This window comes from Herpailurus yagouaroundi, unplaced genomic scaffold (assembly GCF_014898765.1).
Source record: "Herpailurus yagouaroundi ecotype Mexico unplaced genomic scaffold, PumYag 162, whole genome shotgun sequence".
In the NCBI taxonomy this organism is placed as follows: domain Eukaryota; kingdom Metazoa; phylum Chordata; class Mammalia; order Carnivora; family Felidae; genus Herpailurus; species Herpailurus yagouaroundi.
In genome coordinates, this window is record NW_024412403.1 from 66,496,414 (window position 1) to 66,523,958 (window position 27,545).

A 27,545-nucleotide genomic window follows, 5' to 3' on the forward strand; every position below is an offset into this window, starting at 1 on the left:
TACTGTGCCAAATGCTTTATATACACCATTTTAATTAGTGCTCACAATCTTGCACATCATTACTACACTTTTTTAAGTTTATTTATTTTGAGAGCAAGAGCACATGAGTGGGGGGGGGGGGGCAGAGAGAGAGGAGAGAGGGAATCCCCAGCAGGCTCTGCGATGTCAGTGCAGAGGCTGACGCAAGGCTCAATCTCACAAACCATGAGATCGTGACCTGAGCTGAAACCAAGAAAATGCTTAACTGACTGAGCCACCCAGACGCCCCTTTCAGATGAGGGAAACAGATCCAAAGAGGTTGTGACCTGCTTGAGATGACACAGCCAGTTGTTGAACCTAAGTCTGTCATACTTCAAAGCCATGCTTAATTAACTAGAAGGAATCCTAAAGAATACCTTAATTCAGCTCCTTTATAAAAGAGGCAATTTTCCCATCATAGAATGACATACGAACACTACATATTCTCTTATGTTCTTTAGTATCTTTTGTTGTTGAAATATGAAACTCAACTTACTAATAGGCAGAATATGGCCAATTTCTTCATTAGCCCATAAGCAGCTTCTAGAACCACAGGGTTGCTATAGCAAGCAAACCAAACTCCATGTTCTATCCCAGGCATTATTATAGCAGAGAACTGAGCTAATTTCACTGATGACTTATTTGTTCTAGTCAAGCCTCTGACCTGGGCGAGCTTTTAATCAATAAGAGACAACTGTCTGGCCAGTAGGCATTAAACTATGATCCCCTAGTCTATCTTAAAATGTAACTAGACATCTACAGATTAATTATGCCAAACAGTTGAGATCTTCTGAGCCAAGGAATCCTAATGTGGTCCAAAATCTAAGCAAGTAACTTTCCCAAAAGACAGACTAGTAAAGAATAATAATAATGATCTAAAATATTAAGATTGAAGGCTTGTCCAGTTCTTGCCTTTAAGTAAGTTAAAAATAAAAAACAAAATGTTGAATGAGATGATATGGGTACCGTACTCATTCTGAATTGGTAAAGGGTTATTTCCTTACTTCTATGCACCTCATTTTGGAGGTTTCACTGAATGAGATCAGGATCTGCTTTCTCGTTACAACTAAAATCTAGAGTTCCCAGAATGACACAAGAACATAAGAAATTAATATTACAGGATTTTTTTTATACTATATCCTTTAAGAAAAATAAATGCCATGTGAGGACGTGAGGAACACAAAAAGAGACACACTTGAAGATTTCTGACCAGAGATAATTTCCTTTTTCTAAAAATAAGTTATAAATACTTTTTCCATTTATCAAAGTTCCACAAATTCCCAAAATTACTGAATCTTCTTCATTCTTCAGGAATTATTCATTCACAGAGTAAACCACCTACAAAAAAAAAAAAATATATTAGAAAATTAGATTTTAAACATCATGCCAGACCTATGGAATTAGGGAATTAAGACCAGTAGAAATGAATGCCTCAGCCAAGTACTATTAACCAATTGCCACAATAATTCTAAACCAGTCATGAAATAAAAGACACAGAGTCTTAAATTCTAGTTTTGCCTAAAAAGCCTCACTGAAACTGTTCAATCCAATACATTTTTTCATCTTTAGAAGTCTGTTAAAGTAAAAACTATACATATTTATTTATTTACTCAAAAATATCGTCCCAAAAAGTCCAGAGCAGTGTATTTTTACAGATATTCAAGAGAAGAGACTTTGCAAACCCTTCGTTGCTGATTCAAGTATGTTTGGCAAAGATCCACGAAGTGGATAGCAAAAGGTCAGTTCTGTATACAAGGTGCTTCCTGTGGAAAGTTACTCACTTTATCCCCAGGGCAAAATAAGGGTAATGTTTTGAATCCACTTAGAAATCAGAAAGGGAGAGTAGGAGAGGATAGGGTTGCTGGTCTAAGTCAATCACTACCATGCTTCTCTCCAAACAGTTCTCACCCACCCTCACCCCCAGTCCCTATCCCAGAAGGCAGAGAGAACAATGCTTCAAAAAGTAATTTGGGCTAGCCAATTCTTCAAGTCCAATGAAAGTGCTTCCTTCATCTAGCTATTATTATTCCCAGTATGTGGTTTAGAAAACATAAGCCTGATCAACAACACAAACATCTAACCTGTTTTCTAAAAGGCTAAAAGGAAGAATACACTTAAGGAAGGGTTTGAGCAGGAAAGATAACCAAAAATGAAGCCACTCAACATTGTAAGAGACAGCAGTCCACAGCACTGTTACCTCTTTTGCCACTAACTATATCTCAGGAGGGGCTACTCCTGAAAGCTTCTGGATGTCAACCTCTTGGTTATATATCTGGGTGTAAAGTCCTTGACAGAAGAGACCTTTCTCATGCTGGCATTTTCTAGGTATTAAACAATAAATATCTATTGAATAAATAAATGTTTAAATAGCAAGGAAGGACACTTTTGCTGGATTTTGTTGGAACCATATTTTCATACATAATCAGTTGTATGTGTGTATATGAAATCAGTATATTTTAAGCATACTTTAACCAAATATTAAGTTCTGTTAAATAGTAAATACTGAGTATCCCCACTGCCTGGTGCTAGTCCTTTCATTTCTTTCAATGATTTTAGCACCCAAACTGGGTTCTCAAGGTTCCTTCTAACTCCTAAAGGCAGAAAAACAGACACTAGCTGTTAATGTTCCTCTTTAACATTTCTAAGTAGGTTCTAGGTTCCTCTAGTTTTTCTTTCAGTAAAAGAAATAGTCCTAAGATAAAAGAAAGTGTTTAGAATCACCACCATCATCCACTTATTTTTCCTTAAGAGCAGTTTTCAAGTCACTGCCTTTGCTACTATTAAATCTTTAGATAGTTTATACTTAGCAATATCCCTGCTACTTCTTCAGTTTAAGCCAATGGTTCCTTAAGAAGGGTCCACCTGAAAATTATCTAGGAGTTTGAGTCAACAGGAGATCAGGGCCCAGGGCTTGTGAATTTTGGAAAACAGTCCTCAGGTGATTACAAAGTGCACCTCTGGCTGAATGTAGCCCGCATTTATATTAACTCCCAATCTACTAAATTCAAGGTACAATTAACACCTGTCTTATTTAGGATATAACATTAAAATCTACAAAGGTTTTTGAAGGAAGGAACTTTCATGATCATTATTGGGAAGATCTAGGTTTGCAAAAATATTTTTCCTTTGAAGCTATCATCAGAAAAATGTGGTCTAATAGTCTAAGAGATATCAATTTAGTTCGGTTTATCTTATAACAATGTAGATAGTGTTGGATTTTACAGCCAATGACCTGGTTATTGAGTTATATATACCTACACATTTCAGCAACAGGTCTTTCTAATTTGCATTCATAATAAAGTTTTAGGATTGAAGATCAAGACTATGTGCAGTCCTAAAAATGAGTAGGCTGGTAACCAGACCTCATTAAGTGCAAGGAATGAAGTGTAAAGCATCCATGCTTTGGAGAACATAAAAGACCTAGACTCTAGTTTTAATTCCACCAGCTACCCATTCTTAACTTGGGCAAGTCTTTTTTTGACTTCACTTTTTGTCCATTTCCCAATGGGGGTTGGGGAAATAGGATACCTGGGACCAAAGCAGATCCAAACACCTGTTCCTCTTCCAAAAGCAGTAGTATGCTGAAAATGAAAACATGACATCTGAATTCTAAGAGAAGCCCTACATGGATTCAGATTGTTCTTGCCATAATTGGGATTCAAAAACACATAATCAGGTCATATAACCAACAGACCTCAATTGGATGTCTGCTATCCACAACTCCCAACATATGGGCTATTCCGTTCTGGCTTCTATTTGATAGTTTACAAATCCTATTTGTACACCTGTCATTTAATCATCACAATGTCTCTTTGAAGTAAACTAAGGTTAAGAAAGTTAAGGACTTGCCCAAGACCACACAATCAGTTAAACATCAGGTTTTCTAAGTCCAAAGCTCTTGCATTTTCTTTTACACACAAATGAAGTACACAGGTATCCCTCTCACTTTGTCCCAATAATATAAAGAAAACTATGATATTTTCTAGTCCTTGTGAATTTGTGCTAATTATGACAACAGTTGTAGCACTTTTGTGGTAGACATGAAGTCCAAGAGATGCTTCTGATGCTCCTCAAATTAGCATTTTTAAAAATCACCCTTTTTATCAAGACAGGCTTGGCATTAGCACCAACACTTTATACAACTGCTTAGGAAAAGAGTAAGAATATAAACAAGGAAACCGTGTACAAATGTTGAGATTCCAGGTCTTTAAAAATAATCAATAGGTATAATTATACTTTTAAAGAACACCCCCTCCCCCCCCCACACCCAAACTTACTTATTTTACAAAATGATTCACTATGGAATTTCTTTAAATAACCATGTAATCTAAAAGCCACTTAAGTATGTCATGTACACACAGAGTAGATATACCATACTAAATATAAAAATCACAAAATATGTTATGGGTCTTTTTATAAATTAAAAAAGCGAAATCCACAGAGGTTTAATGTATTGATGAATGTGAAATGTAGCTGAAGCAAAATACATGCTAAGCTAGACAATCAAAATTAAGCCTCAGGACTTTCAGCCTAGACTATTTTCTACTACATAATGATACTTCTTATCAGCTTGGAACAGGTTCCTTATCTGTCCTTTTTTTACAGCTCAATGAGTAAGACTAGCTATGTATGAAATTCTAAAGAGGCAGTAGAGAGGTGAAAGAGAAAGAAACCAGGCTATTACTGTTATATTAGTATGTGACTTTGACATTATCTCTCAGCTATTATTAAGTTAAAACTGGCAGTGTGATATGGATGTTGGGCAGTGGAAGGGGTGGGCAAAAAGCAGAGGGAATCTGCCTGGAGACACGAGGTTGCAGATCTGATCCTGCAACTTACCTTGGAAGTCATTCCATATCTATAGGCCTTAGCTCCTCATTTATTTATTCATTTAATTAATATTCCTCTGTTGAACACCTACTATGTGACAGGCAAAATTATAGGTCCTGGGAATATGACAGTGAGTAAAGCAGAAAATTCTTTTTTTTTTTTTCTATTAGAAAACCAGTATGTTCTGAAATTATTTATTTATTTATTTTTTAATTTAAATTTTAGTTAACATACAGTGCAATACTGGTTTCAGGAGAATTCAGTGCTTCATCACTTACATACAATAGCCAGTGCTCATGACAACAAATGCCCTCCTTAGTACCCATGTTTTAAAAAATGTTTATTGATTTATTTTGAGAGAGACAGAGAGAGAATGAGCAAGCAGAGGAAGGGCAGAGAGAGGGAGAGAGAGAATCCCAAACATGTTCTGAGCTGTTCCCCATAGAGCAGGACTCAGGGCTCCATCTCATAAACTGTGAGATCATGACCTAAGCCAAAGTCAAGAGTCAGATGCTCAACTGACGGAGCCACCCAGGCACCCCAAGCAGAAAATTCTTCTCAGAGCTTACATTGTAGTCACAGTAAAACAATGCAGATAATAAATACATACCTAATATACAGGCAGTGATGTTAAGAGTAGCCACTAGCCCTATGTGGCTTTTAAAATTAAAATTAAATAAAACTAAAAATTCAGTTCTTCAGTTTTACTACCACATTTTAAGGGCTCAGTAGCCACACAGGGCTAGTGGCTACCAGAGTGGAGAGTGAAGGTACAGAATATTTTCATTATCACAGCAAGTTCTACTGGATAGTGCTGGGACAGAGTGATGGGGAAGGGATGTTATTTCAGATGGGAGTGTTAAGTGAAAGCATCTCTAATAAGGAGACTATGGGACAGAGAACTAGGAATGGGTTAAGTTGCTATCTGAAGAAAGAGTTCCAAACAAAAGATCATTTATCTGTGGTATTGCTGTATACACATAACTTAAAGTCCCTTTCAGCATTAAAATTTGGATTCAGAGTTCTTTTAAAAAATGGTCTGTTGGGGCGCCTGGGTGGCGCAGTCGGATAAGCGTCCGACTTCAGCCAGGTCACGATCTTGCGGTCCGTGAGTTCGAGCCCCGCGTCAGGCTCTGGGCTGATGTCTCAGAGCCTGGAGCCTGTTTCCGATTCTGTGTCTCCCTCTCTCTCTGCCCCTCCCCCGTTCATGCTCTGTCTCTCTCTGTCCCAAAAATAAATAAAGGTTGAAAAAAAAAAATTAAAAAAAAAATAGTCTGAGGTTTTAGTATTATTAGAAGCATGGTACAAAAGAAATAGCAATAATTCTATTTTTCTTTTGCAGAAAGCAATGCTTCCATGTACTGCCTACTCCCTATTTAAAAGACCCACATCAGAAACAAGGAATGAAGAATATTTTCCTTTTAGTTCCTTTAAGTCAGACAACTGAATATTTTGAACTTCCAAAACCATTATTCCTTCTGACTCTAACATAACTCTAAAGGCTTTTATCGAGCCCCTTTTTGAAAGATACATTCTCCCCTCCTTAAATCCACTGAATGATTCTCAACTTATTAGCATCATTTACTCCCTACATTAGAAACTGAAAATTATTTTTTAAGTATACTTAAGCATCCAGGTGAATTTCCTTTTGAATAGAATGTTCTCTGGTGACTGCTAAATCTATAAAGCACAAATTTGAAGCAATAACCCTATGTATTATCTTCCCAATCAGAAAGTATCATGCTCACCATTTCATATCTTAAATCCTAGGGCTCTCATGCATTCCTTGTGGGCCTCAATTAGGTGTCCACAGTGCTCTTCTCCTTTCTCAATGATGCTATAAAACAAAATGTACTTGTTATCTAACAAAGTAGGCATTAGTACATTAATAGTAAATATGCATGACAGTGACGGGGAATGAGGCAGAACATGGATCTGATGGAATGTAGTTGGAGTTAAAGAAATAATTATGCATATCAAATATTGCCTCTAGTTCATATCAAAGGAACAATACAGTTCTCTAATGAAATTGATCATCTGAATACAATACTTATGTTAAAAAAATTTTTTTAGGGGCGCCTGGGTGGCTCAGTCGGTTAAGCGCCGACTTCGGCTCAGGTCATGATCTCGCGGTCCGTGAGTTCGAGCCCCGCATCGGGCTCTGTGCTGACAGCTCAGAGCCTGGAGCCTGTTTCAGATTCTGTGTGTCTCTCTCTGGCCCTCCCCCGTTCATGCTCTGTCTCTCTCTGTCTCAAAAATAAATAAACGTTAAAAAAAAATTAAAAAAAATTTTTTTAATGTTTATTCATTTTTGAGAGACAGAGCATGAACGGGAGAGGAGCAGAGAGGGAGGCAGACAGAATTGGAAGCAGGCTCCAGGCTCTGAGCTGTTAGTACAGAGCTCCAAGCGGGGCAAACCCACCAACCTCAGATCACGGCAAAGCTTAACCAACCGAGCCACTCAGGTGCCCCTGAATACAATACTTAAGTTAAATGAAGGACAGAGAGAGGAATTGAATTTTTTGCCTATCACAGAGGAATTAAATCTTTTATTCTGCTCTACATTCAAATAGACCTAAATAAATCTCCTTCTAATCATAATACACCCAACAACATAAACGGCAAGATCAGGCAACAGCAAGCAGCCTGATGAGCCTCCCTCACAATGATCAAAGAACTTTTTACACTAAGTAAAATCTAGGATCACACAGCTTTTTATTTCTAGGGCCTGAAAATGTAATTTTAGCAAAGATCAAGTTAAGTCAAATTTAATTACAGGAAAAAATTGACTCCTGACTATAGATATTTTGGCATAGTGGTCTGAGACAATTAATGCAAAAGCAATTTGAAGGATAGGATCTCCTTCTTTAGAGATCCAAATCCTATATATCCTTCAATTGCGCAATGAATAGCTCATTCATTACAAATGAATGAATGTTTGGTGAAGATAACAGCTAGTATTCCCTGATCATTTTTTGAATACTGTGTAAGACCTGTATCATTAAACCTTACAGGAATCCTAGAGGCAGACACACTTTTATTAGGCCCATTTTAGACATAGGAGGCAGGTGTGTTAAATAATTTACTCAAAGTCGCAAAGTTGGTGGACCAGATTCAAACCTTGACTCTGGATTCCAAGTTCTTAGTCATGACACATTACTAGCTTTAGATTCAATAAGCACTTACTGTTAACTATGAAAGCAATTTCAGTATCAGATTGTAGTCTTTCAATTCTCCCTTCACAGTATTGAGAAGTACTGAGTATTAATAAAAAGGACTGCTTTCCTATAACTCTTAACTCCATTATGCCACTTGTGATTATTTTATGTGGGGCAAAAAAGAGGGAGAGGTTTACAATTCACATTTTCTGAGCATTCCCCCTAATGAGATTTGTTCCACAACAGAGGTTGTATAGAATGAGAACAAACAAAACCTTTTGTGGGTTGACAGGAATTCAGATGTGCTATCCTGAATACTGTCACCTATGTCAGACTGTCTGATTTTTCATTCACCTACCCGGGAGTGGGGGGATAGCGGGGAGGTAAGGGGAACTCTTCAGTACTTTAAGAAATGTACCGGGTCCCACTATGCCAAAATTTTACCAGAAAATTTTACTCTTTTGTCTTGCCAAATCTTCCATCACAGCCCATACATTCCACGTGGTAATAGCAATCATTAGTATCTCCACTACCTATAAGCTTCTTTAAATCAAGTAGCTTCTTTACGTCTTTAGTAGACCTAGGGCAGTGCTTGACACAGAAACAGATGCTCAAAAACCCTATGAGTGAGTGTGCGAAGCGAGCCCGGTTCAATCTGACCTCTCTCCTAACCTTTCATCCATCTTTCGGGGCTGGGCTACGGGCTCAGTCAACAGACAGAGTACTGGGTCCTCTAACTCTCAAAATTGCAGCACGGCAAAGCTCGGACCAGTGAAAGCCCAAGGCCGGGCAGGGCACGGAGGTACCGGAAGGCAGCGCATGGGGCCTGCCCGCCGCTCCCTCCCCATTTGCGCACTGACCAAGCATCGCGCGCCTTCTTGGTCTCCGGACAGGCGCAGCAGGGCTTCAGAGGCTTCTTCTCCTGTGACTCAGCCGGGGCAGGGCTTGCGGCCGCCAGACCTGGCATCTTGCAAGCCTACAGCAGCAACTAGCACAGCCACCCTAAACTCTCCCAGGCTCGGAGAACGCCGATTTGCCTTCAGTCACTTCCGGCAGTGGCTCTACCAGGGACAGGAAGTCCTGCCTCTCTCAGACGGAGGGGAAGTTAGGAGGGGGAGAAAAAAAGATTTAAAATGGCGCGTGCGCAGAGAGGCTAAATGAAGGGCGCTTCTTTCGCGCAGGCGCAGGGGCGGGATGAAAGGGCAAAGAATTTGTCAATCAACTTGGGGAAGACTGGAAGAAGGGAAAGTAGTGAGATGGTAACTCATATCTCTTAACCTCTCAATCTACCAATGGAAAACTGAAGCCCAAGAAGGTGAGATGACTTGTCCACCCTAAACAAAAGAAACACGAGTGAAAGCCAGTTTCCCTTGAGTAACAGATTAGTTCCACATATTTCATGCTTATTATCTGCCTTCTCCTCCCTCCCCGCCCCCACCTCCATCTCTTTTGTTCTGGTTTAGTTAAAAATGATCAGCAAAGAGCTTTGAAAAATCCAATCCACAAATGTGAGGGGAAAATTCTAATAACTCATACCATACCCAGTACACTATTTTATAGTTCCCTTTCTAACTGATTTGATTTCAGGATGAATTGTTAATCATAGGGCAAATATACCAGTTAATAAAATTGAAAAATGACTTTTCCTTGGCATTTCTTGAGTTCAATTAGGTATATAAGTAAACTGGCCCCTACTATTTGCAATTGTGGGGATTTCTTTCATGCATAAAATTGTTGGGGAAAAGGAATGAACTTATTTCTTTTTTACCTTATTATTTTTAAAAATTTATTTATTTTGAGAGCGCAAGTGGGAGGAGGGGCAGAGAGAGAGAGGTCAGAGAGAATTCCAAGCAGGCTCTGAGATTTCAGCACAGAGCTGGAGGCAGGCCTCTATCCACCAACTCCTGACATCATGACCTGAGATAAAATCGAGTCAGTTAAGCAACGGACTGAGCCACCCAGGTGCCCCTGGACTTATTTTTTAGAGCAGGACTTCAAGGCATAGTTCAAATAGCTGCCTAGTATATTTTAGGTAATAAAACTTTCAGTGTCACCTAACCAAGGTTTGTTTCTGTATTTCAGAGCTTTAGCTCAGGGAATCCGTATGTATGTCTATGAACTGGTGCTATATACCCTTTTTTTTTCTTTTTTTTTCCTTTGAGAGAGAGAGAGAGAAAGAGAGAGCACGTGAGTGGGGTAGGAGGAGAGATAGAGGGAGAGAATCTCAAGCAGACTCCACACTTAGCACAGAGCCTGATGCAGGGCTTGAACCAACTGCAAGATGATGACCTGAGTCAAAATCAAGAGTTGGATGCTTAAATGACTGAGCCATCCAGGTGCCCCTGTGAACTGGTGCTATATGGAAGTAATTTCTCTATGTGTATTTTCCAAGTTACTAAAACATCCCCATTTTGTCATCTAAAAACTTTTAATAAGCATGATTTTTACTTCATTATAGATTGATATGTTTACTAATAACAACATATTGTCCTTATATTCTCCTAGACTCACCTTTATCCACTATTATCAGTTCTTTCAACTAGGTGTTTGCTACTGCTACTTAGTATCTTGCTATTGAAACAGTGCTTCTTGGACTAGCAACATCAACATCACTTTGGAAGGTAATGTACAATAAACATGGCTGAACAAATCAATGGGGAAAAGAAAACAAACTGAAGAAAATTAAACACCACATCAAAGGGTGGGGTTCTGGATGCATTAAAAGTTTACATGTGAAAGGTCAAACTAAGAAATCAATGAAAGGTAGTGATAGTGGAGGAGCTTATCTCTTTTTAAAATAATCTTCCCGGGGCGCCTGGGTGGCGCAGTCGGTTAAGCGTCCGACTTCAGCCAGGTCACGATCTCGCGGTCTGTGAGTTCGAGCCCCGCGTCGGGCTCTGGGCTGATGGCTCAGAGCCTGGAGCCTGTTTCCGATTCTGTGTCTCCCTCTCTCTCTGCCCCTCCCCCGTTCATGCTCTGTCTCTCTCTGTCCACGTTGAAAAAAAAATTAAAAAAAAAATAAAATAAAATAATCTTCCCAACTTTAGGGGTGCCTGGCTGACTCGGTGGAGTGTTTGACTCTTGATCTTTGGGTTGTGAGTTTGAACCCCACCCCATTGGGTGTAAGGTCACTTAAAAATAAAATCTTAAAAAAAAAATCCCAACTTTAATAGCATGTCTCTGTTACTTAGGGCTCCAAAATACATTAATATAAAGTTGGTAGAGGTTATCTTTATACTGAGGGGTGGTGTACATCTGATGGCATTTCAAAAGCACAAATTTTGTCGACACAAATTGAACAAACTTTTAGAATCTCTAAAAGTAAAGAAAGAGAGTTTTATTTGAGCCCAAGTTAGGACAGCTGCCCAGGAAACACATTCTTCATGGAATGAAAGTACTCTGGAGAATGAACAATTTTTACAGGGAATATACTTCTTTACATCTCAAAAGATGATAGATTAGCATATAAGCAGGAATCATGAATTTTATCATAAAGGAATGCAGGGAACAAGAACACTGATTGATATCTCAAGAACAGGATGGGTTTTCCTTTGTGCTACTCATTCACAAAGCAGATGTACAATGCATGTGTGGCAGTCCATAAATCAGGCTTTTGGTATGAACAAAGTTTATATACCATCATGCTAACTTAGAAAAAAGTCTAAAATGGCTTCCCTTGTCCATCAGGTCTTTAGAGAGTTCTTCGCTCATCATAAGTAAATATATATATATATATATATTTTTTTTTTTTTTTTTTTACATCAAAATAAAGGCTTAAGGTTTTACATAGGACATGTTAAATTAATTAAACAAACCAATAGACTGATGTGGCGCTAATGCTGCAGTGGTCTACACTAAGCAAACCAAAATCTAAACCTATAAATACCTCAAGTTTACAAAATCAAAAGGCTAAGGACAGCCAATCACAGCCAACTAGGATATTCGCTGTAGCCAATCAATAATTTCCTTACTTTTCTTCCACCTTTTCTCTGTAGAAGCCTCTCTCTGTGTTCCAGTAGTGCAGCAAGCATTCCTAACCATTTCTGCTGCCCATTTTGAACGAATTTTTGCTCCTAAAAATCTTAATATATCTCAGTTTATCTTTTAATAGAAACTATAGACAAATTTAACAAATGATGAATGGGTCAAAGATATTTGAAATATCTAAATCCAACAAGGGATTGATTCTAGAATATTTAAGGAACTTATAGAAAGTAATGATAAGAGAATAGCAACCCCAATAGAGAAATGGAAAAGGGATATGAACAGACAGTATATAGAAGCAGAAATATTCAAACAACTTGTTTTTGTTTGCCTACTTATTAAAGGCAAGAGAATATGTAGAATACACAGAAGAGAAAAACTGAGGCCAACACTCATAAAAAGAGCTATTCCAAAGGAGTACTAGTCACAGAAATAGAAAATAAAACAACCATGAGGTATCACTTTATAGCCATTAGACTGACAAAAATTAGCAAACTGAATAATGCCAAGTACTAGTAAGGATGCAGGAATCCTCCCAGGTGACTGTTGGGAATGTGGAATGGTCTTGCCATTTTGGAGGGCAGTTAGTCAGTATCCAGTTAATTTAAGAATAGGTGCATATTCTGTGATTCAGCAATTCTATTTCTGGATCTGTATTGAGAAGAACTTCCCAGCAAGTCCATAAGGGAACGTATATGGGAATAATTGTCACAGCATGCTTCTGTGGCAGAGAACTGGAGGCAATGTGGGCATTCATGACTGTGGGGGTGGATAGGGAAATGGAGTGTACTGTGCACATACTGGAAGAAATTGACAACATACACAAAATAACATGGAAAAAATTTTTAAAGCGTATGGGTAGTGAGAAAAGGTAAGAAAGAGAATGGATACATAGCCCAATACCATTCACATAAAATTAAAGAAGGGGTACGAAAACCAAAAATACACACAAGAATACATATGTATAAAAAGACTTGCTTTTGACAGAATGGGGGAAGAGAATAGGGATAAATGAAGACCCTGCAAGGGTCCCTTGCAGGGACCAATGATCACAATGTGTCATGCACAGAGTAGGATAAAGAAGTCAATTATCTACATTTGAAAAACAAGGAAAACTACACTGGTCGCATCCCACTAAATGTACTTTGGAAAACACTGCTTCATGGGTAGCAAATGAATTTAATAATTTTGATGTCCTTTTTCACTACCCTTTTAGGTGATATGGAACAAAGTTAAGTTTTATTTGAAGAGCTTAAGTCATGTCCTTGCTTTTAAGTAAAAAATAATGATTTTGTCATAAAAAGATATTGTGAATTTGCAGATGACATACTTTGATCTTATCATACTCATTTTGGTGCCCCAACAGCAGTTAGCATATGGTAGACACAGCATAAAGTTTTATTTAGACAAATTATTCCCAAGAAAGCTTTATTTTGCCCTGTTACTACAAAGAATCTAGAAGTATTTTTTCCCATAGAAAAATCTCTTTTCCAGGAATGTCTGGGTGGCTCAGTCAGTTCAGTGTCTGACTTTTGATCTCAGCTCAGGTCTTGATCTCAGGGTTTTCAGTTTGGGCTGGCATTGGGCACAGTGTGGGCCCTCACGTTGGCCCCTGCATTGGGTGAAAAAGAAAAGATCTCTTAAATAAGCAAAGAAACAAATGTTGAACTGATTTTTCCCTCTAGTAATATCCAGTAACCCCCATATTGGCACTGATAATTCTTTTTTCCTTTTTTTGTGAATATAATTTATTGTCAAATTGGCTTACATACCACACGCAGTGCTCATCCCCAGAAGTGCCCTCCTCAATGCCCATCACTCATTTTCCCCTCTTCCCTACCCCCCACCAACCCTCAGTTTGTTTTCTGTATTTAAGAGTCTCTTGTGGTTTGCCTCCCTTCCTCTCTGTTTGTAACTATTTTTTCCCCTCCCTTCCCCCATGGTCTTCTGTTAAGTTTCTTAAGATCCACATATGAGTGAAAACATATGATATCTGTCCTTCTCTGACTGACTTATTTCACTCAGTATAATACTTTCCAGTCCCATCCATGTTGCTGCAAATGGCATGATTTCATTCTTTCTCATTGCTAAGTACTATCCTATATATATATATATAAACCACATCTTCTTTATCCATTCATCAGTTGATGGACATTTAGGCTCTTTCCATAATTTAGCTATTGTTGAAAGCACTGCTATAAACATTGGGGTACACGTGACCCTATGCATCAGCACTCCTGTATCCCTTGGGTACATTCCTAGTAGTGCTATTGCTGGGTTATAGGATAGATCTATTTTTAATTTTTAAAAAATTTTTTTTTCAACGTTTATTTATTTTGGGGACAGAGACAGAGCATGAACGGGGGAGGGGCAGAGAGAGAGAGGGAGACACAGAATCAGAAACAGGCTCCAGGCTCTGAGCCATCAGCCATCAGCCCAGAGCCCGACGCGGGGCTCGAACTCCCGTACCGCGAGATCGTGACCTGGTTGAAGTTGGACGCTTAACCGACTGCGCCACCCAGGCGCCCCTCTATTTTTAATTTTTTGAGGAACCTCCACACTGTTTTCCAGAGTGGCTGCACCAGTTTGCACTCCCACCAACAGTGCAAGAGGGTTCCTGTTTCTCCCCATCCTCGCCAGCATCTGTAGTTTCCTGATTTGTTCATTTTACCCACTCTGGTATGAGGTGGTGTCTCAAGTGGCTTTGATTTGTATTTCCCTGATGATGAGTGACATTGAGCATCTTTTCATGTGTCTGTTGCCCATCTGGATGTCTTCTTTGGAAAATTGTCTATTCATGTCTTCTGACCATTTCTTCACTGGATTATTTGGGTTTTTTGGGGTGTTTGGTATAGATTTTTGGATACTAGCCCTTTATCTGATATATCATTTGCAAATATCTTTGCCCATTCCATCAGTTGACTTTTAGTTTTGTTGTTTCCTTTGCAGTGCAGAAGCTTTTTATCTTCATGAGGTCCCAATGTTCATTTTTGCTTTTAATTCCCTTGCCTTTGGAGATGTGTTGAGTAAGAAATTGCTGCGACTGAGGTCAAAGAGGTTGTTGCCTGCTTTCGCCTCTAGGGTTTTGGTGGTTTCCTGTCTCACGTTTAGGTCTTTCATCTATTTTGAGTTTATTTTTGTGTATGGTGTAAGAAAGTGGTCTAGTTTCATTGTTCTGCATGTTGCTGTCCAGCTCTACCAGCGGCATTTTCTGAAGAGACTTTTTTCCATTGGATGCTCTTTCCTGCTTTGTCAAAGATTAGTCGGTCATACATTTGTGGATCCATTTCTGGGTTCTCTATTCTATTCTGCTGGTCTATGTGTCTGTTTTTGTGCCAATACTATACTGTCTTTATGATTATAGCTTTGTAGTAGAGGCTAAAGTCTGGGACTGTGATGCCTCCTGCTTTGGTTTCCTTCTTCAATATTATTTTGGCTATTCAGGGACTTTTGTGGTTTGATACAAATTTTAGGATTGTTTGTTTTAGATTTGAGAAGAATGCCAGTGCAATTTTGATTGTGATTGCATTGAATGTGTAGATTGCTTTGGGTAGTATTGACATTTTAACAATATTTATTCTTCCAATCCATGAGCATGGAGTGTGTTTCCATTTCTTTGTGTCTTCTTTAATTTCCTTCATGAGCTTTCTATAGTTTTCAGTATACAGGTCTTTTACATTTTTGGTTCGGTTTGTTCCTAGGTATTTTATGGTTCTTGATGCGATTGTAAATGGGATCAGTTTCTTTATCTCTCTTTCTGTTACTTCATTATTGGCATATAAAAATGCAATCTATTTATGTATATTGATTTTGTACCCTGTGACTTTGCTGAATTCATGTATCAGTTCTAGGAGTCTTGGTGGAATCTTTCTGGTTTTCCATTTAGAGTATCATGTTTTCTGCAAAAAGTGAAAGTTTGACTTCTTCTTTGCCAATTTTGATGCATTTTATTTCATTTTGTTGTCTGATTGCTGAGGCTAGGACTTCCAACACTATGTTAAACAACAGTGGTGAGAGTAGACATCTATGTCATGTTCCTGATCTCAGGGGGAAAGCTCTCGGTTTTTCCCTACTGAGGATGATATTAGCTGTGGGCTTTTCATATATGGCTTTTATGGTGTTTAAGTATGTTCCTTCTATCCCGACTTTCTTGAGGGCTTTTATTAAGAGAAGATGCTGTATTTTGTCAAATGCTTTTTCTGCATCTATTGACAGGATCATAGGGTTCTTATTCTTTCTTTTATTAATGTGATGTATCACATTGATTGATTTGTGAATATTGAACCAGACCTGCAGCCCAGGAATGAATCCCATTTGATCATGGTGAATAATCCATTTTATATGCTGTTGAATTTGATTTGCTAGTATCTTGTTGAGAATTTTTGCATCCACGTTCATCAGGGATATTGGCCTGTAGTTCTGTTTTTTTATGGGGTCTCTGTCTGGTTTAGGAATCAAGGTAATGCTGGCTTCATAGAATGAGTCTAGAAGTTTTCCTTCCATTTTTATTTTTTGGAACAGCTTGAGAAGTATAGGTATTAACTTGCAGTTGGGTAACAGCCCCTTTGTACCCTGCCTCCACTTCCTTTAATGAGCTGTGTTCAAGATATTAACAATCTCTTAGTTTCCTCCCTGAGCACTGTGACTCTTAAAACCCTTCCAACAACTGCTTCTTCAGAATGGAGTATTCTCCTGCCCATGAAAAAGAGGACCAAAAGATATTCCTTTCCAAGGTGAAATATTTAGTTGTTTATATCCAGCTACTTGCCTCTCCTCTTCTTTCAGAATGGCACAGCTACCCCACACATGTAGGTTACTTTTTCTTCTGCCTTTTAATTTATGAAGAGGTAAGCTTTAAGGTTAATGATTGGTTTTTACATTAACGTCATTCTTTACTTTTCTTACTCAGTCTAAATGTCTTAGACTTGTGGGATTGTTAGAGTAGGCAGTTAGTTAGGTTCTAACAGGATACCTGGAGGCCAGCACCAAGGAAGTCATGGCCAGTTGTTGGGAAAGTCAGAAGCCTGTCCTGGCAGCACTCCACAAGAAGCTAGATCTAACAAGAATGAGCCAAGGTTGTGGATGCTGTTAAGAGAAACCTCTGACCAAATTAGGAAGAAAAAACATGAAGCATTGTTTCCCAAGTAATAAATATTCTGACTCCTAGTTAGCAAAGGTCAATAACAAGACACCCAAACCCTCAGGGCATGCATCGCTCTCTCTTTCTTGCTATCATATTTCCAAAGTGTACTTTTTTATTTAATAAACTTTCCTGCTTCTGTTACTCATCCACTATGCTGAGTGTGTGTCCTTGAGTTCCTTCTCATGACAGGACCAAGAACCTTCAGCAACTCCTTCAGGTCTGGCTGGGTCAGTTCCCCAGGGCCCTAGGTCTCTGGAGTTTACCCAGCAACAGGATGGTTTTAGTATTAAAGGAAACGTAGGAGTATAAAACAATGACATTTAGTATTTCCCATTCTCCCCCAAGAAAAATCTCAAAAACCCACTTCCTCCAAGAAAAACACAATTTTAGAGAGCTGTAATTAGAGATTAAATTGAGAGTAGGTGGTGTGTGGAAAGTAAAATAAGATAAAAACAGAGAGGGAGGCAAACTATAAGAGACTTAAATACAGAGAACAAACTGGAAGGGAGGTGGATGGGGGGATGGGTTAAATGCGTGATGGGCATTAAGGAGGGCACTTTTTGGGATGAGCACTGGGTGTCTTATGTAAGAGATGAATCACGGGATGAATCCTGAAGCCAATACTAAAGACTACACTGTATGTTAACTAACTTGAATTTAAATTGAAAAAAAAACAAAGAGAGAGAGAGATTAGATTCAACCATCTGTTTTACAGAGGCAACTCAGAGGCTGGTTTGATTAGTACATTTCATATCACATTCTTGCTTCCCGGTTATGATTATAATCAGCAATACATTACTATTTTAAGCCCCTGGGGCTCTTTGTTAGTGCTATTGTAATTGCTATATTAGTAGGCAGCAAGAGTTGAAAAGGTGACTGTAATGGACTTTTTTTATAGTACAGTGAATACGTTATTGTGAAGTACTGAATGGGAACATCACCTATGAATGGAACCAAGCATTCTGTGGATGACAGCCCTAGTAATGTAACAAGCAACAACTAAAATCCCTCCATGATGAAAGTACTTAGCTATTTTTCATGCCTAACTAATTCCAGGTATGGAGACTTCACCAAGCAAGGGTGGGTAGTTGATGTTGGTAGAGGAGTGACACCATATGCTGAGACAGAAGAATTACAGGTCCTGAATTCTCACTTCCCTAGTTAATAAGTTTGGAGGTAATTTTGTATAGTATTTACACTTTGTCTCTGGGGATGGGGGAAAGCTTTCCAAATTTCACAGCTAAAGATGTGCAATACATTATGCTCTGTAGCTTTTCAAGAACTCTGAAGGTTTTGAAATTTTACCCAATTTGCCTACCACAGTCCCATGAACGCCAATAGAAGCCAGACAACTGTTAGGTTAGAGATAAGGGATAATTTATTTCTTACAGCCATAGCAGTAATGTACCAGCATTTTTGTGCCAGTTCTCTGAGCCCCAATTCCCACACGGTGGTGTAACGAAGGCCAGATGACATCTGCATACACACTGGGTTGCATTATAGGAAAAAAATAATGATATTAGGAAACCCAAATCTTTAATAATAGGCAGTAAGAATGTATGCCCTTTGCTCAAAGGGAGACCATCTGACTTCTAAAGTTGTTAGCAAACCTGCCCTTTACTCCAGAATCACACACTATCTCTATTGTCCAAGGTTGTTTCCTACACAAAGGAACAAGGCAGACAGTATCCCCCTTACAAGACAAGCAGAAACACAGCAAACTGTCTCCCAACATGGGTTTTTTATTAACTTACGCCTCTCTACATTATCAAAGTTACTTTTATACAAGTAAACCACAAGACGCAGAATGTAATTTCATAAAGATTCCACATTAGTGGAATTAACTAATGTTAATTCTTGCTGTGTAGCAATATTAGCAAAAACCTAGTGGGAATACACATTTATTATCTCAGTTTTTTATAGTTAGGAATCTAGACATGGCTTAAGTAGCTCCTCTGATTAGGGTCTCACAAGACTACAATCAAGATATTGGATAAAACTGTGGTCTTATCTGAGGCTCTAATGGGGAAGGATATCCTTTTTTTTTTTTTTAAGTATGTATGTATGTACGTATTTAGAAAGTGTGAGCAGGGGAGGGACAGAGAGAGAGACAGAGAGAGACAGAGAGAGAGAGAGAGAGAGAGAGAGGATCCCAAGTAGGCTCCATGCTGTCAACGCAGAGCCCAACATTGGGCTCGAACTCATGATCCATGAGATCATGATCTGAGCCGAAATCAAGAGATGGATGCTCAACCCACTGAGCCACCCACATGCCCTGGGAAGGATATGCTTTTAATTTCACTCAAGTTGTTGGCACAAGTCAGTTTCCTGCAGTTGTAGGATTGAAGGATTTGGTTTCTTGCTGGCTGTGGGTTGGAGGCTGCCCTCAGCTCCAAGAGGATCGGTACTTTGGTATGTAGGGTCCCCAACATGGCTACTTGCTTCCTCCCAGCAAGGGAGAGAGTGAACAACTCCTGTAAAATGGCCAGTACAGTCTATGTAAGACATTCACATAGTCACTTATCTCATCACATTTGACATATTTATTGGTGAATGTCTTCCAGTGTATTTATGGAGGGGGCTGGTTGTTGGCTACTTAAGATTAATTTATGTGATTCAGTGAGGTAAGTCTTTCTGAGGGGACATTTTAGCTGAGAACTTGAACGATGAGAAGTCAGCAGCGTGAAGATGGGGGGGGGGCCAGGGGTGAGGAGCATTCTGGGGAAAATGGACAGAAAGTGGAAATGTAGCTATGCCCACAGACAGAAAAATATCACACCATACAACATTGTATTTTATTTGTTTCTGGGTCTGTTTTCTTCACCATCCAATGAGCTGTATAAATTATCTCAGAATCTTCAATACCTATTTTATAGTAGACAGTAAATTGTTTTTTTTTTTTTAATTTATTTTGGGGGGGGAGAGAGAAAGAGAGAGAACCGGTGGGGGAAGGGCAGAAAGAGAGGGAGACACAGACTCTGAAGCAGGCTCCAGGCTCTAAGCTGTCAGCACAGAGCCCAATGTAGGGTTCAAACCCAGAAACTATGAGATCGTGACCTGAGCCGAAGTTGGACACTCAACTGACTGAGCCACCTAGGTGCCCTGACAGTAAATTTGTTTAATAAGTGGATGTATTTATTCATTTAGGAATCGTTTTATTAAGATTTTATTTACCAGGTACTTCAGAGATACCAAATGACCATGTGAAGGCCTGTGTCCACAATGAACGCACAGTTGTGTGCAGGAGAGTTGCAAACCATTACTAATGCAAGGTGATCCATGATATTGGTGCTACTATAGCATTGGAAGAAAGAATGAACCCTCAATCTATTTGGGGGATTTGGGGAAGCTACATAAATGTAGTAAGGTTAGCACTGAGTCTTCAAGGAGACCTAAATTAGTTGGGGTGCATAAATAGGAAAAAGCATTTTAGGCAAAGAAATCAGTTTGAGCAAAGACTTGGGAGTGACAAAGTATATGGCTGGTTCAAAAGCCCCAAGAAGTTTAGGAGCAAACAAAACCAGGAGTATGTGTGGAAAGAGGTGTAGCAGCCCAGGAGGCTTATTCTATGTGTCTATAGGTCACATCAAAGGGATAAAGAAGTCAACTCTAAGGTGTGCCACTAGCCTAACAGGATAATTTGAGCATCATAAATAATAATGGATTAAAACTCATCAGATATGTAAAATGTATGCATTGCTAATAATAACTAAACAAAACCTTACTGGTTAACATTGGAGGTTGCTAGGGGACCAACTAATTTCTCTGAAATTTTATAATTAAAGTGAAAAAGCCCAGCATTTATCACGCCTTTCTTCTAGGATCCCTGTATTTCATGATAACCAGAGCTGGTGAGAGAAAGTTTATAGAAGAATCCCAGGTAATAAAATCATTCAAAGTATTAGAAATCTCTTGTTCTAGGATAAGACTTAAGAGACATACCAAAATGCAGTGTGAAGACTTTTTTTTTTATGCTTTTAATGGGGAAAAAAAAACCCAACTATTAAATGATATTTTGGATTCAGCCAAGTTAATTTGAATATGTATTGAGTATTAGATGATACAAAGGAATTACTAATTTTGTTACATGTGATAATGGTGGTGAAGTTAAGAAAATCCGTGTCAGTTTGAGATGCAGATTAATTTAAGGGTAAAATGTCTGGGATCTGTTTCAAAATAGTTAAACACGGAGCAGGCGAGGGGATGAAACTAGATGGGCAAAATGTTAATTGTTGATTCTTGGTGATGAGTCCGTGAAGGTTATTAAAAGTGGATTTACCTTTGCCTATGTTTAAAATTTTGCTTAATAGTTTTAAAAGCAGAACAAGCGCTGCGGAAAGGGGATGTCGGAAATGAAAAACCTAAACTATACTAGAAGATTCAGATTTCCCTGGGATTTCCGAAAGAGTTAAGAATTTTAATGGTCAAATCTCTGCTGGATTTGAAGAGCAGCCAGAGGCGAGGGCCCAAGGAGGGCGGTCGAGGGCTCGCGGTACTCTTGTAAGTTCAGTGAGAAGTGAGGACGCCCTTCCCCGCCCGGCACCCTTCCCTCCTCAAGCCCGCCCTTCTTTTCCATCCTTCTTCTCTCCCCACCCCACACACCCTTTTACGCTCCTCCGCGCTCTCCTTTCCCCACTTCCTTCCCTTCCTGCGTCTCGCCCCACCCCTCCCTTTTCTTCACCCTACTGGTCCTTTCCCACACAATCCCCGCCCTTCCGTTCCAAGCCCCTCCCCGCGCATTCGTCCGGACCATCCTCTCCTGCTCCTCGCCCCCCCTTCTCTCAGCGTTCTGGCGGAGGTTACCATAGCTGCCGTGCGCACAACAGCTAGGCTTTTCTAGTTGGTCCCCGGCTGGCCGGAGGGAAGAGTCGACACCATGAACCATGTAGTGACTATCGAGGAGCCCCAGGCCAACCCGCAGGTGTCTCAAACCCGGTGCGGGGTGAAGTCGGGGACCTGGGGCAACGTCTCCTCCAGTCGACCGTATGATTTTCTGTACGGTAAGGGCGGCACCGGACCTCCCTCCAGAGTTGTCGACTCCTGGCCTAGGTGGGCTTTGGGTCGGTGATACCCGGCTAAGGGGCGAGGTGAACGGGAGACCAGCCTCGGGACGATCCCTTCACCAAGGTTATCCTTTGTTGGGTGAGAGCAGCGCAGAGCTCCCCAGGTGGCGGTGCTCCTGTGCGCGCGTCGGAAGCCTCAGGTGCGCTCTGCGTCTAGGAGGAACACCACGGGCAATCGCTTTACTGTCTTTTCTAGATAGTCTGCACAGCTTTAAGCAATCTTTCTGAAACCTGTACCGGGTGTTTTGTTATCCAGAAATGTATGCAATGATTTAGCATACTTGGAGATTCACTCAACATTCCCTCATTCTAATTGTATGAAGTGCCAGACAAAAATGACCTTCCCTTTCCCATTCTCTGGGCAACTCCAAATTTGGCTTTGTAGATAAAGAAGTACCAGTTTATCTCGGCTTTGTTTTCAGTTTTCTCTCTCTCTTTTAAAACTTATTGTTATTTATCAAAGCACTGCTTATAAACTAGGTCCACTGTGTTCCTTTGGATCAGTAAAGCCCCAGTTTATTTTAATGCCCAGCTTGCCCGTTTATGTTCTGTCTCTTCTACTGGACCTTAAGTTCTTTAAGTTCTTGTTTAACACATTTTTGCAGCCTTCTCAGCACCTATTCCAGTGTTGGTACATTTTTTTTCCCCCCGATTTTGCCCTCAGCAGTCCCATGCTTTTCACCTGAACCTTGCATTGCTTTTAGCCGTGTGGTATCTCCTCTGGGATTCCCAGGATCTTCTTTCACTGGGAATCAATAGGTTACCCATTTCCTGGTATAGGGGCTTTGTAATGGTTGCTTACATATTCTGGCCTGTGGTTTTCTTTATTCACTCTTGGTTTCGTCTTGTAAAATAAATCTAGTAAACCCTCGTAAACACACCATGTTTATTTCAAAAGTAATTTGAGAATGGGATATACTTATTTAGTAAAGACAGGCAAATAATTTATCAAGTTTCTTGTCTTTTATCCTTAAAAGTCTCTCTCTCCCCCCCCCCCTTTTTTTTCTGCAGGGGGTTACTAAATGTTTCCGTGTCCCTTGCAAGGAACAGAAACCCACTCAAAATAGGCCAAATAAAGTTTGGATTCTTCCAATTAGACGGGCAATCTCACGTCTATTAATGGACAGGAAGCATAATATAGCCAGGACAAAGTAGAACCAAGACAGGGAAGGTCAGAACTAAGGTGTAGTGCCCTTCTGCTTGATTTCTTGGACCTATTTTTTTTTTAACCTTGTTTAGGTTGTCAGATTTAGCAAGTAAAAATACAGGATGTGCAGTTAAATTTGCATTTGAGATAAATAACAAGTAATATTTTAGTCCCATGCAATATTTGGGATCTATTTATATAAAAAGTTATTCATTGCTTACGTGAAATTTAAATTTAATTGAGGATCCTGTATTTTATCTGGCAACTCTAACCCTGCTTTTTTCTGTGCATATATGTGTCCTTCCATCTGACAGAAAGCCACTTGTTTATGGATTTCTTTTACTATGACAGGGACTGGGGTGGCAGTCTACATGGCCTCTTATCCTAAATAAAGCTCACCTGTGAGTCCTTGTGTATCTTAGCTGAAAATTGGAGAAATGAGATATGTTCTTGACCAGCCAATGAGTTGACTGGCTTGGGTCAGATTTCCATCCTGACAGAAAGAACTGCAGTGGGTAGGTGTTGTGGTCAGTGATACACACACATAAGCACATTTCCAAGTTTTTTCACCCTTCACCCACCCACACCCCTCAAACCCAATGGCCTTTTCACCATAGTTAATTGTCTGCAAGGCTTTTGCTCCTCCAAGAAGCTTTGGGTGTCTTCATTAAATGTAATTTTTACTTCTCTGATCACTCTAGCAATTAAGGTTAATTCAGATACATTTGTAAAGTACTTTAGAGTTAACATCATTTTTTTTATAGATCATACCTCATTTGTATACCATTTTGCAGTTTCCTCAATTTTTTGCTAAGTGTTTTGTGTCTCTCAAATGTCTAAGTGACCATCATATGTTATCACTTTCCTGAATCTAAATTGTTGATGGATTAGTAGCTACACTATTGCCCTGATAGTTAAAGCTTTTTAAATATATGATCCATTTAATTTTTCTAGCTTCCAAAAATGTTTTAAAATGCTTTCTAGGTTTATCATAAGCTCTTTCTTGCTATCTTTTCCCCCAGAATATGCAATTTATTATGCCTTTCCCTAAAAGTAATCATTATGTCTTGGGGTTTGAAACACTTCCTGTCTCTTATGATTACTTGGTGTGACAACTTCCTAGGCTTATTAGAACAGTTTCTACAAGATGGGTAAATTGGCTGAGGGGCTTTCTCATGATTTCCATGAGAAACTTTTCCCTGTAAAATTCATGGGCTTTTGATAATGTAAGGCCTGGGAGCCAGAAGAATTGGAGTTCACATTCTAACTGTTCCATCCGTAAGTGGCTAACTTCTTGAAGCCTCAGTTTCCTCACCTATAAAATGGAGGCCTAGTGCCTACCTCATTGGGTTTTTGTGAGGATTAAATGGAATATTGCACATAAAGCACTTAACACTCGTGTAAGAATAAGCAAGTGATGCCTGGTGAGTGCCATTACCTTGGCATCTCAGGGGTCTGGCCTTTGAGCAATGATTATGATCACAATTGTAGGGTATGTCACAGAATGTGTAGTCATAAATCACATAGTATTGTGTAATTATCTTCTATAGATGGCAGGAATGTTTCTATAGATCATGTCTTCATACTCCTTATAGGAATAAGAGGAAAATGGTTTATAATTTATTATTTAGAGTTAGGGGAAATGCAGGCTAAATTCACTTAAGATGAACAACACAGTTGGAACCATAGGCCCAGTGACATCTTTTAAATCACTTAAAAAAAGAATACGAGTAGAAGTTTCCCTTCGTCCGATGCTATTCCCAATATATTAGACGTGTTGAAGCTATAGCCTTCTTCCCTTTAAACAGGTGCATTCGTCCTGCCTTCAAATTCACTAGTCTGTAATTTTAGGCCATAAAATTTGGCCTTGCCATTCCTAAGTCAGCCCAGTTTCCATCACCTTCTCAACTTGAGTCATAGAGGTGGATTTGGGTGATGAAGCTAAAGAAGATAATATCTAAAGGTGATGATTCCCAAGTTTGTATCACAGGTCCAGACTTTATCCCAAACTGTAGATTTGTATATGAAATTGCCTACTTTATATCTCCACTTGGACACATAATAGATACCTAAGCATGCTTTCCTAATGTTCTCCCTACAAACTTGCTCCACCACAGGTTTTCCTGTATCAGTTGATACCAACCCCATACTTTAGCTGCTGAGGCCATCATGTTTCCTCTCTCTTTCTCTCTCTCTCACACCATTCCAACACATTAATAAGTCCCTTCTGTTCCACCTTAAAAATATATCTAGAATCCTGCCCTATTTCATCACTTCTGTTGCCACCACCACGGTGCAAACCAACATCATATCTCTTTTCTAGGCTTATTGCAGTAGCCTCCTAATAGGTCTCCCCGCCTCTTCCATTGCTTCCGTGAGGTCTGTTCTTCATGGGCAACCACAATGAACATTTTAAAATGTAAGTCAGATTTTATCGCTTCTTGGCTCAAAATCTTGCAGTGGTTCCCCACTCTACTCAGATTAAAGCCAAATTCTTTTCAGTGGCTCACAAAGCTCCCTGTGATGTAGGCCCTGGATAACTTCCCTGACCTTTTCTCTATTATTTTTTCCCTCTCTCACTGTGTTTCAATCATGTTGGTCTCTTTGCTGTTCTCCAAACATGTCGGGCATGCCGCTGTCCTAGGGCATTTGCTCTAGCTGTTTTCTCTGCTTCAAACTCTCTTCCTTCAGATAACTGTATAGTTAACTCCCCACTTGCAAGTCTCCTTAAATGTCACCTTCTCAGTGAGGCCTGCCTTGACTACCATGTGTAAAATTGCAGCCCCATCTCCCTTAGCTGTTCTTTCCCCGCTTTTTTTTAGTAATACTACCCTCTAACTCTAACGTATTATATAATATGCTAATTTGTTATGTTGTTATTATTGTCTTTCTCTCTCATGAAGTCAGGGATCTTTATCTTTTTGTTGATGTGTTCCAAGCACCTTGAACATAGTAGTCAGTCAATAAATCTTTCTTGAATGAAAGAGAGCTTGAGCCTCTTATAGCTTTTCAACCTTGGGGGGAATATTAAATGTCTGTTTCCAGTATATCATTTTTGTTGGGTAACTGAGGAATTACTAGACTCTAGGAACTGACTCACATTATCTAAATTAAATTTAAATTAAATTACTTATAAATCACCATACCAGCATATTAGAAGAAATATGTTACCAAGTCATCTAGACCAGTTAGTCAGGGTATTTGTTTCTTAAGAGATGTGTACTTGGGAAATCAAGTCTGTTTCTGAATAGACTTGCTTATGAATTTAATGCCATACTGTTTAATTTTAAGGGATGGTACAATAAAGCTTGAATAAATCACTTTAAAGATGTATCTAACAAGCACATACTTAAAATAATGGCAATCTTTTGTTGAACTTTGGAGAAAAATTTAGTCCTGTCATCAACATACATACAGATTCAAGGAGTGAATTATAGCTGATTTTATTTATCTCTTGTTAGACAATGACATTTACTTACTACATTTATCAATTCTGAGGTACCATGTTGTGAAGAGTTTGTAGCTTTCTTTTGTCCTGAATAGGGGAAGTAGTGCCCAAATGTGTTATTTCTTTCACTTGCAGATGGGTGTAGTGAGTGTATACATGGTCTTTCATCTTAGAGTATTTCCTGGCCTATCCAGACCCAGAAAGTGGTTTGTTCATAGGAGAGAAGACCGCATGTTTAAGCTCTGGTGCTTGAGAACTTATTAGGCCTTCTTTTTGCCTTCCATTTCTATAAACTGACTTTGGAATACATTGAAAAGAGATGAATCTAATAGACTCTCACTGGTGGTAGAGTAACAGGGCTGTGAGTTGCTACAGATTTAGGCAGTATCTAGTTTTTATAATTTGTTTCCCAATTAAGTGATTACATTGTTTTGCCATTATTCTCAGCCCAGGAGTATGTTCTATTCCTTATACTACCTTATTGCTTATTTTGCAGACCCATTGTTTATTGTGTCAAGTGAGAAAGACCACACACAGGCAAATATCCAAGCTAACCTGATTCGAAACAGACTGGTAGGTCTAATTCATTCATTAAGGCAGCCTGATGAACTTGAACCATCTAGTTTTACTGACTGCACTGATCAGATTAACTAGTCATCAGATCTCCAGTGGATTTTATATTCTGCAGAAATTACTTTGTCATGACTCCTAGGGGACAAGGCATCTTGATACTTGTGGCTCAGTGTGAGTATTA

At 39.3% G+C, this 27,545-nt stretch overlaps 2 protein-coding genes across 9 annotated transcripts in view; one reads left to right on the plus strand and one right to left on the minus strand.

Annotated features, from left to right (window-relative positions):
* Positions 1–267: 267 nt before the first annotated feature.
* On the minus strand, positions 268–9,063 carry COX17 (cytochrome c oxidase copper chaperone COX17). 2 transcript variants are annotated; one of them, XR_005793300.1, is made up of 4 exons: positions 8,867–9,063; positions 6,597–6,685; positions 3,547–3,599; positions 268–1,356 (listed from the first exon to the last, which is right to left on the minus strand). XR_005793300.1 is itself a non-coding variant. In XM_040484597.1 (3 exons), exons 1-2 carry the CDS (start codon positions 8,971–8,973, stop codon positions 6,601–6,603), a joined length of 192 nt encoding a protein of 63 aa, XP_040340531.1. In that variant the 5' UTR covers positions 8,974–9,063; the 3' UTR covers positions 268–1,356; positions 6,597–6,600. The 2 variants fall into 2 exon arrangements, 1 of the variants encoding a protein (XP_040340531.1); XM_040484597.1 differs by lacking the exon at positions 3,547–3,599.
* Positions 9,064–10,600: 1,537 nt separating this feature from the next.
* CFAP91 (cilia and flagella associated protein 91) overlaps positions 10,601–27,545 on the plus strand; it is a 91,374-nt gene continuing 74,429 nt past the window's right edge. The window contains exons 1-3 of one of the 7 annotated variants that reach the window (XM_040484603.1): positions 10,601–10,627; positions 20,955–21,013; positions 27,288–27,364. Coding sequence is in view for 4 of the 7 variants with exons in the window: in XM_040484598.1 (XP_040340532.1) it covers positions 22,010–22,133; positions 27,288–27,364 (201 nt within the window). In the remaining 3 variants the exon portion in view is untranslated. Of the gene's footprint in view, positions 10,628–18,071; positions 18,190–20,954; positions 21,014–21,904; positions 22,183–27,287; positions 27,365–27,545 lie in introns of those variants that run through there. The other 6 variants (XM_040484602.1, XM_040484598.1, XM_040484599.1 and 3 more) reach the window with 6 other exon arrangements.